The 14,569-nt window shown below is 60.8% G+C and overlaps 1 protein-coding gene across 2 annotated transcripts; it reads left to right on the top strand.

Annotated features, from left to right (window-relative positions):
* The first annotated feature begins 545 nt into the window (after positions 1 to 545).
* Positions 546 to 14,486, top strand: NOC2L (NOC2 like nucleolar associated transcriptional repressor). Of its 2 annotated transcripts, none has more exons than XM_058552550.1 (19): positions 546 to 594; positions 731 to 877; positions 2,014 to 2,188; positions 2,275 to 2,397; positions 3,070 to 3,187; positions 3,274 to 3,364; positions 5,005 to 5,083; positions 5,183 to 5,293; positions 5,802 to 5,915; positions 6,635 to 6,823; positions 7,126 to 7,265; positions 8,159 to 8,270; positions 10,172 to 10,285; positions 10,632 to 10,733; positions 12,068 to 12,211; positions 12,332 to 12,445; positions 13,330 to 13,462; positions 13,819 to 13,914; positions 14,211 to 14,486. In XM_058552550.1, the coding sequence occupies exons 1-19, from the start codon at positions 569 to 571 to the stop codon at positions 14,315 to 14,317; spliced, it is 2,235 nt and encodes a 744-aa protein (XP_058408533.1). In that variant the 5' UTR covers positions 546 to 568; the 3' UTR covers positions 14,318 to 14,486. The 2 variants fall into 2 exon arrangements, with proteins under 2 accessions (XP_058408533.1, XP_058408531.1); XM_058552548.1 differs by having other exon boundaries at positions 3,067 to 3,187.
* Positions 14,487 to 14,569: the final 83 nt, after the last annotated feature.

Here is a 14,569-nt window from a genome sequence, read left to right as displayed (position 1 = left end):
GAGGCCGGCCCGGCCACCAGGGCGTCATTCATCTTTGGGAACTGCCCGTGTGGCATCGCTGCTTCTGTCTCCCTTGGTGTCTCCTCCTAGAGTCTTGGCTCTTTATTGTTGATCTGTAAGAGCTGTTTATATAAAAGTCCTGTCTGCCTCATGTTTTCCCCCGGAAGCATTTTGTTCGTTGTTGGTGCGTTGCTATCCTCACAGGTACGTGTTTACGGAGCCCGGGAGGCCCATCTTCCCCCAGGTCGGTACTGTTATTACTGCCTCTTACGGAGAAGGACACGGATTTGTGAGCGGCACATCGGATTCCACCCCATGCAGTCCTGCCCATGTTCCAGCTCTGTAGCCCGGCGCGCCCCGGAGGCGTGCCGGGGGCTGGGACTGAACCGGGCCTGCGCACGGAGCGTGTGAACGCGCCCTCCCGCCTGGATGCCGCCGGGGCCGCGGTGAGAGAACCATAGAGCCACCCGGCGGGGCGGGGCCGGGGGCGGGGCCTGCCCGGAGGCTGCGCGGCTGCCGCACGGCATTCTGGGGCCGGAAGTGGGGCGCACGCTGCGGGACGGCGGTTATGGCGGCAGCGCGGGGCCGCAAGCGGTGAGTGAGGGCTTGGGCGGCTCGGCCGCCGGCGGGTGCTGGTGTCCGAAAGGCTCCCCGCGCCTCCCCTCCCGAGGTCGCGGGCGGCGCGGCGGGGCGCCCGGGCGGCGGGGCCGTGACCGCGTCGTGCCCGCAGGCGCCTGGCGGAGCTGACGGTGGACGAGTTCCTGGCCTCGGGCTTTGACTCCGAGTCCGAGTCCGAAGGCGCCCCGGACGCGGAGCCGCGGGCGGCGCGCGGAGCCGGGCGGAGCCGGGACGGGCCAGGCGGGAGCCTCGCGGCCAGGTGAGCGAGCGTCTCTCGCGGGACGTGTGACCCTCGGCGTCGTGCGCGCCCCCCGAGGATGCTGACCGCCCTGGGCCTCGGGACCTCCGACCCTTCCCCAGACCCTTCCCGTGTCCGTTTTTCGTCCGAAGTTTACTGCGCGTCTGCTTTGTGCCAAGTCTTCTTTTTGGCGGGGGTATACGTTGGCGAGTGATACGAATGCTCCCTTTTTGGGCTGGGAGAGCTCACTCGGTCTCACTTGAACCGCAGCGTGTGTAGGTTAGAAGAGAGAGGCGCGGCACGCAGAAATGAAAACCAGAAGGGGCTTGAGGACCAGGGGGTACAGCTGAGGGCGTCTGTTGCTATGTTATTGGAGTGGAGAACATCGTCTGAGGAGGTGATAATTGAGCAGAGACTTGAGAGTGTCAGCCACGCAGACGGGAGGGGAAGCGTGTTCTGGTGTTTGAGATAGTGGGAGCTGGCCTTGTGCGGAGATGAATATGGCTGCGGCAGGAGGTGAACCCGGAGAGGGGATGACGGCCAGGCCTTGTATGCCATCTGTGAGACAAGCCGGTGAAATGGGAAGTTATCTTGGTGTTGAGCAAGGAAGTAGCGTCACGTGGCACATGAGATGAAAGGTCGCTTGTGGGCGGCAGGGAGGGAGACAGGGAGAGATCGCTGTGGTGACTGAGAAAAGCGAGATGGGGTGGTGGTTTGAGAGGAGGCATGAGAGGTTTTGAAGGTGTTGCTGATGCTATGTTCTGGCAGATTGCATGCTGGGTATGAGAGAGAAGTTTGTTTTCTATTTCAACGTCTGGAAAGGTAGAGTACTAACCAGAGCAGAGTGCAGGCAGAGCCGGTTTGGGGAACCTCAAGTGCAGTGATGTATGGATTGGATTTGGAATGCATATACTGAAACGCATAGTGAGGCCGTTGGGGCTGTGATTCAGGGGGAGAGAGGGATCTGCTGAAAACTTACCTCCTGGAAATCCTGCTGCCTAGGTTATTGGTAGTAGTTATAAAGGAAGCAGGCTAAACCCTATAGCTTTTTTGAGGAGGCTGGCATGCTGACAGTGTGGGGGAGAGGAAGCCTGACACCCGTTCACCCCCTGCTGGCTGTGCCCGCCCACTGGGCTTGATGACCCCTACCTTCTCAGCCGGCGTAAAGGCCGTGCGTCTGAGCACAAGGACCAGCTCTCTCGGCTGAAGGAGAAAGACCCCGAGTTCTACAAGTTCCTACAGGAGAACGACCAGAGCCTACTGAACTTCAGCGATTCGGACAGCTCTGAGGATGAAGAGGAGCAGCTCCACTTCCTGCCAGATGTGCTGGAAGTAAGGCCTGGGCGGAGCTGGGGGGTGGGGGGCATGCTTGTGACCTCTCCATTCTGCTCCAACCTGGTCCTCTGTATCTGGTTCAGGAAGCAAGTGAGAAGGAAGACGAGGAGGGCGAGGATGGGGTCTCCAGAGGACCAAAGGGGAAGAAGAGAGATTCTGCCCCCGTGACTCTCGCCATGGTTGAGAGATGGAAACAGGCGGCAAAGGTGAGAAGTGGCGTGGAGTGGGCACTTTGACATGGCCCTGCTCTGGGAGTCTGCCCTTGCCTCATTCCAGTTGTCTGTGGCTGTGCAGGTGGGAGGAGGCAGGTGGCAGGAGCCCCTCTCTAAGCACTGGCAGCGAGTCCCCTTTAGTACAGACAAGTCTTGTACAGGTCTTCCTGCATGCCAGGAGGCTGCAGGGCTGTAAGGCTCCTTCAGGAAGAGATTTTAGGGGCTTTGTCTGCTCCCTTTCTCTCTGTCTCTCTCTTGGGCTTCCTGCTCCCCAGAGTCCCTTGTGGGCAGGGTGTAGCCTACGTGCTTTTGCCAGTTAGTGGAGTCAGGGCCCTTCTGAGGGTCTTGCAGTGGTTTCTGCAGGGAAAGGACAGAAAGGGAGAGCTCCAGATACCACCTGGAGGTGACCATTGTCAAGATCTGGGACTCTCAGCCCCTCCCCCATCATCCCCAAGCCAGGCTCCCTGCCCTTCCAGGAGGACTCTGTCTTTTTTTCCCCAGCACGTGGAGCAGTAACTGTCCCCATCTCTGCCCCGTGTCTGAGAGTGTGGGCAAGGGGTGCCTTTTTATCACAGAGCAGGTTCCTGGAGCCCCGACTGCCTCTTGCTCTATCCAGCACAGCCGACTGCTCCACTAACATTCTGGATTCTCTTGCTCCTTTAGCAGCACCTTACTCCAAAGTTGTTGCACGAAGTTGTGCAGGCGTTCCGAGCAGCCGTGGCCACCACCCAAGGAGACCAGGAGGGTGCTAAGGGCAGCAAATTCCAGGTCACGGACAGTGCTGGTGAGCTGGGGTGAGGGGCCCCAGGATACAGGCTCTCTGATCCATTCTCTGTCCCGTGAGTGCCATCTGTGGTTTCTTCCCTGCAGTGTTCAACGCTCTGGTCACCTTCTGCATCAGAGATCTCTTGGGCTGCCTCCAGAAGCTGCTATTGGGAAAAGGCCCACAGGACAGCAGCAGGTGAGAGGGAAGAAAGTGAGGTGGGGCATGGTCAGGGCCTTTCACTGGGGAAGGCAGAGGCCTTGTGACCTAGTGGCCCCTTTGGACCCAGCCAGCACAGAGGGATGTTGGGGACAGAGCCCGGCTCTTTGTGGGGCTCCTGGGAGAGGCTGGGCCCTCAGGGCTGGTTTCTTTCTGAAAAGGGGAATTCTTTGCCCGGAATTTCTTAGGGTCCCTAGAATGTGTGCTTGGTTTTGCTTCTCTATTCTCCTAGGTCAGGATTCTCTCTCTTTTCTTTCTCTTGGGATGAATAAATGTCGTCCATTTTCTTTGCCCTTTGCTGTGTGGCTGGTGTGTGTGTCTCTACGTGGGGGCCTTGTCGGTGGTGGGTTTGAGAACCTTGACTTCCATGTTAGAGGTAGATTGAACAGAGACGGCTGTGCAAGGTCTTCAGGGGGGAAAGTAGAGAGCAAATGTTTGGTAGAAGATTGGTTGTACTGGGGCTGCAGGACCATGCAACCACGTGGCCTGGAGGCAGTAAGGGCTTGGAGGATCAGACTCACCCCAGACACCTTTCAAAGGAACAAGGAAGGCTTCAGGGAGGGGTCCTGCCGAAGGGAGGTGGGGGAGGTGGTGGACCTGGAGGTGGGAGTACTTGGGCCTAGTGGGAGCATCGGGGCTGCACTGATGGGTCAGATGGTCTGGCCCTGTCTGAAAGGGGCAGGGAAGCTGACAGACGGGGGAGGGCAGGTGGGACAGGTGGTGAGTGAGCAGGCAGCAAACGCACGCACGTGGCGTGAGGGGGGCTGGCACTGGCCGGGTGCATGCTCGTGTAAAGGGGCTGCTGCGAGGGGGAGAGCAGTCACCGGGACGGGCGGGAGTCTTGGGAGAAGGTGAGCAGGGCTGCCCTGTGGGGTGAGCTGGCTGCAGGTGCCTTACAGCTGCAGTCAGTCGACGGGCAGACTTCCAGGGGACCCTGCCTCTTGTCTCTTCGTGCGTGTCTGCAGAGTTTGATGCGCCCCTGCTGTGTGCTGAGTTTGGTGAATGCTGGGGGGTGATGCCTTAGAGAAACTTTCAGGTACATCAGCTGCTGTCGCCGGATCCTCCGCTTTTTCAAAAGAGGTCAGAGTCTGGATCATGTGGAGAAACTAAGCTGTAAATGAGAACGACTTGGATTTTCTAAAGCACATATGGGCCAGAGAAAACTCTCTTGTGATGGTGGTTAGCAATGCCTGGGTTAGACTTCAGAGATCTGGAGTACCTGATGTGGTGGAAACAGGAAGAGGTTTATTTCTGAGAGAGGGAGCCGGAGGCTGGGAGTTCCTCTGGGGATACTGGGGGAAGTGGCCAGCCCTGGGCTCAGACAGGGAGGACAGTTGCTCTCGGCCCTCTGGCCTGGATGGATGGCCTGTGGGAGGGGCCTGGTGCTGTTCCTTCTCAGGTGTCGGTCTGGGCCACCCTTGAGAGGGTCCTGGTGCAACCCCCGTAGGTCCAACTATAAGGAGTTCTTGAGCTTTTCGTGGGGAGAAATGGGAGGGGTCTTCCCACAGGGCCATTGTGTACACGGACAGGACGTGGCTCAGGGCACCCTCCTGCCTCCTGGCAGGCTCGTGGCCCCGCTGCAGGGCCTCACTGGGTGGGTGGGTGTGATCTCTCCACAGGGTGCTGCAGCCGTCCAGCAGCCCGCTGTGGGGGAAGCTCCGGCTGGACGTCAAAGCTTACCTGAGCTCAGTTGTTCAGGTGCGGTTCTGGGGGGAGGGCCTCTCCAGTGGTCCAGTCCTTCCTTGTGTTCTGGATGTGAGTGGGTTTCGGTCTTACTGAGCTCTCCTGCTTCCCCAGCTGGTGATCTGCGTGGCAGAGGCGACAGTGGCGGCAGCTGTCCTCCAGCACGTCATCAGCGCGGTCCCATACTACCTGATCTTCCCCAAGCAGTGCCGCATGCTGCTCAAGGTGGGTGCTCTCCCTGTGTCAGCACGATGGGAGTACACACGGCTACCCCGAAATACGTCCCAGTCCTAGCCAGAGTGGCGGGGGAGGAGGCGGCGTCTGTGCCCACCCCACCCCCGGGAGGTGGGTGCTGTCTGGGCAGCTCCCCGCCCTCAGGGCAGCACAGCCATGTGAGAACAGGCTCCCTGGGCAGCTACTTTCTGATCTTTTTGACAAGAACCACAGTGAGACGGTGAGACCATGAGAGAGACGAGAAACACAGGCTTGTCACGTGGCGTGCATTTATGCACACACCCCGCACACACCCATAACACAAAGTCCTGCCGTGTAGGGGTGAGCTGCTCTATTCTGCGCTCTTGTTTTTCCCTGAGTGAGTTCTAACTCGTGGCCCCCGGCGGCCCCCCCCCCCCCTGCCCGAGGTGCTTTGGGAAGGGCTCCTGCCAGCAGTGACCATGGGAGCTGGCTGGGCTTGGGGAGGCGGGGACGGGCAGTGATGGCTCGCCCTCTGCAGAGGATGGTGGTCCTGTGGAGCACAGGTGAGGAGACGTTGCGAGTGCTCGCCTTCCTGGTCCTCGTCAGAGTCTGCCGGCACAAGAAGGACGCCTTCCTTAGCCCTGTTCTCAAGGTAGTGTGTGCCGGGGCCTCTGCCTGTAGTCCTCCGGGTCTGAGTCCGTCATAGTCTGGGTCGAAAGCCTCAGCCTGAGGGCCGGGCAGGCTGCTTGTATGGTCTGTGCCCCTTGCCAGCGCTGCGGCCCTGAGCCGACCCAGACACTTGTCATGGTTTTCTCTGTGAGAAGTGGGGGATGGTGAGAGGGATGGGAGCCCTTGGTCGCCCTGGGGCTCCATGGACACTGTTCCGCACAACTCTCCCCTCAGTGGGCAAGGACGCTGGATGTGGAGAGGGACGTGGACCCTGCTGCCCAGCCCCAAGCCTGGGGTGGGCTGCCTTGCACAAGGACCCTCTGGAACTCTCTTCATGGGTCTGGCATGCAGCAGGGGCTTCTCTCCCTCCCTCCCTTCCAGTCCTTCCATGGTCTCATTGACCGTTCCCGAAATTATTCATGCTGCAGCTCACTTCTCCCCTGGTACCCAGATCTCCCTATAAGACCCCTCTCCTCTGCAGTGCAGACTCTGTCCCCGAGGTTGGTGGGTGCAAATGTGGGAGCTGAGCAGCAGCGGGGGCCCAGGGTACAGGTGCCGTGCAGGGGGAAGGGCCTGCAGCAGATGTGCCTAGGCTGTGGCTCTTGCTGATGCAGCAGCTCTGAGGGGAAGGCCTGGGGCTCTGGTGGTGGTCCTCAGAGCCCTGGGAGCTCCAAGGTGGTTCTTACTGGGGTCTTTTGGCAGCAAATGTACATCACGTACGTGAGGAACTGCAGGTTCACCTCTCCCAGTGCCCTGCCCCTCATCAACTTCATGCAGCGGACCCTGACAGAGTTGCTTGCCCTGGACACCAGCGTCGCCTACCAGCATGCCTTCCTCTACATCCGCCAGCTCGCCATCCATCTGCGCAACGCTATGACCACGCGCAAGAAGGTGTGCGGTTGGGCTTGGGCGGATGAGCAGCCCAGGAGCCCGACCCAGTCGAGGGCCTGGGGCCTCTTGGAAGCCTGTCTCTTGGGAGAGACAACCCAGCACCTTGGTGGGGTCAGGGTCCTTGCTGGCGGGGGCTGTGGGAGTAGGTGGAGGAGAGGGCAGGTCGCGGGGCCTTGAGGGACTGGCGGGTGGGCGGGCACAGTGCGGCTGCCAGCAGGGATCCTGCGCACGTGCTGGGTCAGGAGGGCTGGGACCTCCCGGGACTCCTGGGCTGACTCGGAGGTGGCTTTTACTGTGCCCAGGAGACACACCAGTCTGTGTACAACTGGCAGTTCGTGCACTGCCTCTACCTGTGGTGCCGTGCCCTCAGCACCATCTGCCCCAGCGAGGCCCTCCAGCCGCTGATCTATCCCCTCTCCCAGGTCATTGTCGGCTGCATCAAGTGAGTCGGGGCAGCCGGACCGGCCCTGGGCTGGAGGAGGTCAGGGCCAGGGTCACACGGAGCTGTCCTGGCAGCCAGGGTCACACGGGGCCTCCTGGGGGGTCAGGGGAGGGCCAGGGTTACACAGGAAGCTTCCTGGAGGGCCAGGAGGGTCTGGGCAGTGCCTCTGGTGGCCGGGACCTCCAGGGTTTGAGGTCTGTGACTTGGCAGCACCTGAGATGGGGAGGGCCGGGAGTGGGGCTGTCTGTGGCCTGTGCCCAGCAGGGGCAGCGCCCTGCACTCATGGGTGGCGGGCTTCTTGGTTCCTGTGGTGTCAACTCCCCCCCAGCGCCTCAGCCCAGGATGTGGCACACATGTGCGTTCTGGGGGATGCTCGGTAGAGGGGCTGTGTACAAGGCGAGGGAGTTGGGGTTCTTGGACAGAGCAGGTTTGGTGTGGAGTGCCACATTTTGGGTGAGTAGTCAGCATTGATCTCTGGGGGCAGAGAGTGGAGGAGCCACATGTGGTCAGATGGCTGCCTCTGTTGGCCAGGAGGGGGCACCCCTGTTTTCCTGAAGGGGGAACCCTGAAAACAGGGAGCAGGGAAGAAAGAAGGGCTCCACTGAACGACACCTCCCCCCACATTAAAATGAAATGAAGTCGGAAGTCAGGAAGGGTGTCGCCTCCCCCCGTAACTGATGAGGAGGCCGGTCCTCAAAGCTGGGACTGCAGTCGGGGCCTGTTGTCCTGCCCTTTTCTGTCGGCGGACTCCTATGGGGGGTGTATGTCTCCTGACAGAAGTGACAGGGAAGGGCCCCGCTGAGGTTGGAGGCCAGTGGGTGAAAAGGGGTCAGGGCCAGAAAGGGTCTCTGAGGCTGGGGCCTCTGCTCACTCCCGCCTTCCCGTGCCCCCAGGCTTGTCCCCACTGCCCGCTTCTACCCACTACGCATGCATTGTGTGCGTGCCCTGACGCTGCTCTCGGAGAGCACCGGCATCTTCATCCCAGTGCTGCCCTTCATCCTCGAGGTAAGCGGGGTGTGTGCTGGGGTGGGTTGCCTGGAAGCTCTTCCTGCTGCTCATGGACCCTTGCGCCTCGACACAGTGTGACTCGTGAGCACTGGTTCCTAACCTGGAGGACCTTGCTCCCTGCCCAAGCTGGTGGCATGTGTTGGTAGGTGAGAGAGGCAACATGGACGAGGACAGTGGCTCTGCGGGGCCTCAGGGTGCTGGTTTTAGGGCACAGACTTGAGAGATCTGGGCGTTTGCTGAAGATTAGAGTGAGCAGGAGAGCTGGGCCGGGAGCCCAGATGTGATTCAAAAGAAATTGTGTTTTCTTCTTTGCACCCCTGTGTGTGTGCATGTGCACGCGTGTGCATTTGTGTGTCTGCACGTGCACATAGCTCAGGTAGGGAAAGGCTGCCTTCCGAAGCCCAGAAATCCACTGGAGTTTCACATCCCCCATTAGAGGGGCCTCAGCACCACCCCCCTGGACAGCCCAGAGTAGTGTCCCGGCTGGCCAGGGCTGAGGTCTGCCCCTTTACCAACTGGGGGAGGGAAGGGACCCCATTACCAAATCGGGGAGGGAGGGGAGCCCCAGGGCGTTCCGATTGCGATTCCCTGAGGCAGGGATGCTGTAGTTTCACGCTCTTAGGAATGTCCTTTGAAAACATATTCACTCCCTGGTCATGACCTTCCACCCAGCCCTGTGGCCCTTGGCTTGGTGTCCCCACTTTCACCTTGCCGGCAGGTCTTGGCATCTTTGTGTTCCCTCTGCCCATGGTCTTCCAAAGTATCTTTCTCTTTTTTCCTTCATTTTTGCACGGCCCTCGTCCTGACCCCTGCCTTCGCTGGCTGTAGCTGTGCCTTGCACGTCCCTCTCACCCAGGGGTGCAGGTCCCTCCTCTCCAGAGAAAACACACCACAGAGACAGAAGCCAAGCGCTCTGTCCCTGCCTTTCCCTCCCTGGGTGGGAACGGGGTTGAGAGCAGCCCTATGTGGAGTCAGTGCCCTCCTCAGGTTGAGCCAGGCTATAGGGAGGGCAGTGCCGTCCTGGGAACCACTTCTTTGTTGCTGCTGTCATGGCTGTTTGTCATCTGGAGCTGGCTGAGCTCTGCTGTGGAGCATCCTCCCCACTCTGCCGGGCCTTTCCCGTTAGGCCTCCCCAGTGGCAGCCACCTGTCCACCTCAGGGACGCACCCTGGATCACCCTTGTATGCGAGTGGTGGGGAGGGGGCCCCTGGCTGAGCGGCCAGGCACAGCTCTGGCTCTGCTCCCCCGGGCAGCCTGCAGCCTTGCGACCTGGGGGAGGACTTCTCCGAGCAGCCGAGGCTGATGTGCGCAGCCTGTGGTCTCTGCAGGGGAAGCGGGAGAGGGAGCTGCCCAGGCCCTCACCTGAGACCCTGTGTCCCTTGGTGTCTTAGCCCTAGATGTGTAGCCCTGGAGCTGGGACCAGGCCTTGGGGACACGATCGTGGGTGAGGATGTTGTGGTGACGGTGGCCCTGTACAGGAGGGACCCTTTGTCTCCAGATGGTGGTCCTTATGGCTTTCTGGCCCAGTTTTAGGAGAGGAGGGGGTCAGTAGCAGTGTGTGTGTGTGTGCTCCTGGTCCTGCCCCCACTGGCCAGGGCCCAACTTTGGGACCAAGGGACTCTTGGGGGCCAGAGCTCTGGAAGGTGAGCAGACTCTTATGGGGGGGTTCTTTGGGGCTGGCACTGCATCTGGCTGCTTGCCCCGGTCTCAAGATGGTTCTCCAAGGACCCATGGTATGGACAGGGCATGGGGTGCTGCAGGGTGTGGGGTACAGCGGGGCGTGGGGTGCGGTAGAGTGTGGTGTACAGCAGGGTGCAGTGGGGAGCGGGGCCTGGGGTGCAGCAGGGCACAGGGTGCAGTGGGGGGCGACAGGCTGGCTGACACGGCCCTTGGGGCAGGTTTTCCAGCAGGTTGATTTCAATAGGAGGCCGGGGCGCATGAGCTCCAAGCCCATCAACTTCGCCGTGATTCTGAAGCTGTCCAAGGTTAACCTGCAGGAGAAGGCGTACCGGGTAAGGCCACTGGCCAAGCGTCGTGGGGAGGGACCCAGGGGAATGTCCTGAATGGGGTCACGGCAGAGTCAGAGGGCACTGAGCAGGGTGACTGTGGAGGCAGACAGTGTGGACAGGAGGGGGCTCACCGCTCTCCAGAGTGTAAGTGTGGACTGGGTCTCCCTAGGTGGAGGGAACAGGCCCTCCTTGGCCCCAGCCCCAGTGAGCCTGCATGCGGCTTCCAGGGAGGCTGTGGGGTCACATTCTCCTGGTCTCCACCCTGGAGAGTGGGCTGACAAGTCAGAGAGGTATCTGAACTCCCCTTTCCCCTGTCCTGTGCCCCGACGTTCCCCCCTTGCTGCCTCAGGACGGCCTGGTGGAGCAGCTGTACGACCTCACCTTGGAGTACCTGCACAGCCAGGCCCACAGCATCGCGTTCCCTGAGCTGGTGCTCCCCGCCGTCCTGCAGGTGTGTGCACACTGCCTGGCTCCCCCTTCCTGCCCAGATCTCTTGACGGCGTGCTCTACGGTAGACTAGACTGTCTTCCGATGGGGTCAGCTCCCCATTTACACAGGCCAGAGGGAAGCGTCCTTGTCACAGCCACACAGGCCCGGCAGCAGAGCCTGGCCAGCATAGGGCCTCTGCGCTGCCTCCGCCTGGGAGCTGGATCCCCAGGGTCAAGGTATGGGGGGTATGCACATGGGATGGTGGAGCCTGAGGTGTGGGGCTGGCCTGGCAACTCAAAAAGGACCCCAGGACCTCCTTGCTGCCCCCATGCCTGCCGCAGCCCAGGGAGCAGACTGGCCATGAAGTCTTCCCTGGGGGGAGTTGGGACTGAGTAGGCTGGACCTGGGCCCCCAGCCCTGGGTCGTGCTGGTCTCCTGACTGCGTGCTTCCCCCCATGGTCCCGGGTGTGGGTGGGAAGTGGAGCAGGCTCCCAGCGGCAGAGAGCCCTGGCCGCCCTCCCACAGGCTGCACCTCACCTTTCCTTCAGGCGATATAAGGGGTGGCGTGGGGTCCTCCCTCTCAGGAGCTCCTTCTGGGTCCCCATTTGCTTTCGGCCTAGATGTTGCCCATCTCAGGGATGCCTGTGCTTCTCATGGGAGGGGCTGCGGGGGTGGGCATTATGTCCCTGTCTGGCCCTAGTGGGCGGATCCTCCCCCCCAGTCAGGCCTGCCTGGTGAATGGGGGGTTGCTGACACCCGAACTGCACCTGGCTCAGAGCCCCATCCAGACGCAGGTGCACGCGTGTTCGAGGCTGTTTCTGGGGTTGAAGTCCCAGGGATCATGGTCTGAGACAGGTATCAGCAAATTTTTTTGGTAAAGAGCCAAATGGTAAATATTTTAGGCTTTACAGGCATGTGGTTTCTCACAGCTGGTCTACTTTCTCATTGAAATACAAAAAAACTCCACAGAAATACATAAACAAGTGAGTGTGGCTGTGTGTCAATACAGCTTTATTTACAGAGACAAGACACCTGGCGGGGTTTAGCCTGGAGGGTAGATCCGTGCTGCCCCACAGCCGCTGCCCCTGTTCCTCCACCTGGCCCATGGGATGAGCCCTCCCCAAGTGTGCACCGTGTCAGTTCTCCAAGGGCTGGGCCATAGAGGTCACGCAGCCCGCCCCCCGATAGACACACACACGCACACACACACAGGCATGTGCACTCGGGTTCTGAGTATGTGGACTCATGACCCCCCGCCTCCCTGTGGTCACGTGGTTTTCATAGGTCCTGGGCTGTTCCTGGGGTGCAGAGCAGCCCTGTGCCTGGAGCTAGGCCGACCCCCTCTTCCTTCTGCAGCTGAAATCCTTTCTCCGGGAGTGCAAGGTGGCCAACTATTGCCGGCAGATGCGCCAGCTGCTCGAGAAGGTGCAGGAGAACACAGAGTTCATCCACAGCCGCCGCCAGAGGGTCTCCTTTGGCGTGTCCGACCAGCACGCAGCGGTCAGTTGGGAGCTGGCGTCTGGGCCCTGGGGGGCAGCACTGCCTGAGGGCACCTGTCAGTGTGTGTCTGGGGTTTGGGGGTTTGTGCAGGGTGGGATGTGACCCTGAACTTTCCTACAGGATGCCTGGGAGAAGCAGACCCGTGAGGAGGGAACTCCGCTCACCAAGTACTACAGCCAGTGGCGGAAGCTGAGGGACCGAGAGATCCAGCTGGAGATCAGCGGCAAAGAGCGGGTAAGTGGAGGGCATGGACACAATCAGCTGGACCTAACATCCTGGCTGTGCCTTCAAGACTGGGGTAGGGAAGAGGGCTGTTGGGGAGGGAACAGTCAGGGATGATGGCAGCAGGAGTGGTTAGGGCTGTCCCCAGCTGTAGCCTGTCCTGGTGCTGCGGCTGCTCTGAGAGGCAGATGTCGTGCAGCAGTGGGTAGAGTTGGGGGCTTCTCCCATGACCCCCAGGAGGAGAGGTCCCAGGGCTGTGCTGGGGTGGAGAGTCTCCTCCCCGCCATCGGGCCTGATGGGCTGGGGGCTTTAGGGGAACGAGTGGCTGGACTGACCTTGTCGCCCAGGCCAGCCTGTGGACAGGAGGGCCAGCAGGGAGGGGCAGGAAGTGTGGGCCTGGCCAGTGGGTTTGGGATAGTGTGATGTGAGGGGATAGCTTCATGCCAAGTAGCACGCTTGTGACTGTCTCCATCCCTGTCCTGGTGTCTTTCTGGGTCAGCTGTGTGTCCTGGAAGTGACGGCCGAAGATTTGGGAACAGAAAGATGGGGGCCTGCAGCTGGGCCTCCAGCCAGTGGTTGTGGCTTTGATGGAACTTAGTGGCTGGTGTGTGGCTAGCAGGGCGGCTGTCCAGGAATCCCACCCAGTGGTGCTGACCAGGAGTTGGCTAGAGAAAGCGGCCCAGCAGGGTCATTGTGTGGGGGACGGTGGGGAGGCGAGGCCTGAAAGGGGCGTTGAAGGGAGAGGAGAATGGGACACTGGGTCTTCGTGAAGGTGAGTGAGGGAGAGACATGGCTGTGGTCAGGCCATGGCTGTGGGGTGGGCCTTCAGGTGGAGGGTGGGCTCTCAGGGCTACCTGCCCACCTTCACCTGCTGCTCTGGTTCTGGGCCCTTCCAGTTGGAAGACTTGAACTTCCCAGAGATAAAGCGGCGGAAGGTGGGAGACAAGGATGAGGACAGAGCAGAATTCAGGGACCTCTTTGACCTGGACAGTGAGGACGACGCCGCCGCCACAGACTTCTCAAAGAGAGGTGGGGGCCTGTGGGCCTCAGCTCGCGCTCCTTGGGGGTGGGGCCGGTGGGCCCCTCATGGAACCAGAGGAGGGGCGCCAGCTCCTACCTCAGCTCTCCTGTCTGCTGGGCCCCTGTCACCGGCCCCTTCTGCCACTTTCCTTGCTTTTAGGTGGGGGGGCCTCCTGGAATGGGAGCCTTGTCTCCTCTCCCACTTCTTTTGGGGCAGTTCTGAGTCCTCTTCCTTTGCACAGAGGCTGCCTGAGGGGTGGGTGGGTGCAGGGTTGTGAGCCTGGCCCACCCTCCTGCTGTAGGCTGCCCCCACTGTGCATTTGCTGGTGGGCCCACTCCCATGGGCTCTTCTCCTTGGTCCCCAGGGACGCCTGGGTCCCCGAGAACTTGGCAGAGGGTAGAGGAGGAGGAGGAGGGCGGCAGCAGTAGCGGTCCAGAGGAAGAAGTCGGTGACTCAGAGGGTGAGTGGTTCCTGGAGGCATGGGTGCTCTGAGCCCACGTGTCCCAGAGCCTAAGGCTGTCATGGGCTCTGGTCTCTGGGGTCGGGGGCAGGGCCGTCGGGAGGATGGCTCTGTGCCAGGCCCCTGCCCCTCCCTCGGGATGCCAGGCCAGCTGCTCCATTCCAGCTGGCTCTGGCAGGCAGCAGCAGCGGCACCAATAAATTAATTAGTGCTGTGATTAATTAGTGATGAGTAACCTCCAAAGCTGGCTTCTTCCTGATAAAGCAGAATTTATGTAGCCTGGTCTCTCCCTGCAGATGGAGGCCCAGATGGAGAGGCGGGGCTGGACCCCAGGGAGCTGTGGCGACTGGCCCAGGGGCCAGAGGACGAGCTGCAGGATCTACAGCTCTCCGAGGAGGACTGAGGGCTGCCGCCTGGGGGCTGCCGTGGTGTCCCCACCTTGCAGGCATTTGCCATGCAGCTTCCTGGCTGGCTCTGAGCCCAGTGGCCCTGAGGTCACTGACCATGTGGGGGGGAAGGGCAGTCAATGGTGGACGGGGCTTTATTCTTACAACATAAAAGACCAGAAGGTACCAAGCCCTGTGCAATCTCTGGAGTGGCAGCTGTGGGGTTGGACACCAGCGCCGTGGAGTTTGCCTACACTGCACCCCACAGT

Source organism: Diceros bicornis, chromosome 13, assembly GCF_020826845.1.
Source record: "Diceros bicornis minor isolate mBicDic1 chromosome 13, mDicBic1.mat.cur, whole genome shotgun sequence".
Classification (NCBI taxonomy): domain Eukaryota; kingdom Metazoa; phylum Chordata; class Mammalia; order Perissodactyla; family Rhinocerotidae; genus Diceros; species Diceros bicornis.
Note: the sequence above shows the minus strand (reverse complement) of the source record. Positions and strands in the feature narration are given on the sequence as shown.

Excerpts from the sequence above, each read along its gene's own strand:
- NOC2L (XM_058552548.1), top strand. The coding sequence starts at position 569 with ATGGCGGCAGCGCGGGGCCGCAAGCG. Across the intron at positions 2,398-3,066 it reads GATGGAAACAGGCGGCAAAG|CAGCACCTTACTCCAAAGTT; the intron begins GTGAGAAGTGGC and ends TTGCTCCTTTAG. Across the intron at positions 13,463-13,818 it reads CACAGACTTCTCAAAGAGAG|GGACGCCTGGGTCCCCGAGA; the intron begins GTGGGGGCCTGT and ends CTTGGTCCCCAG.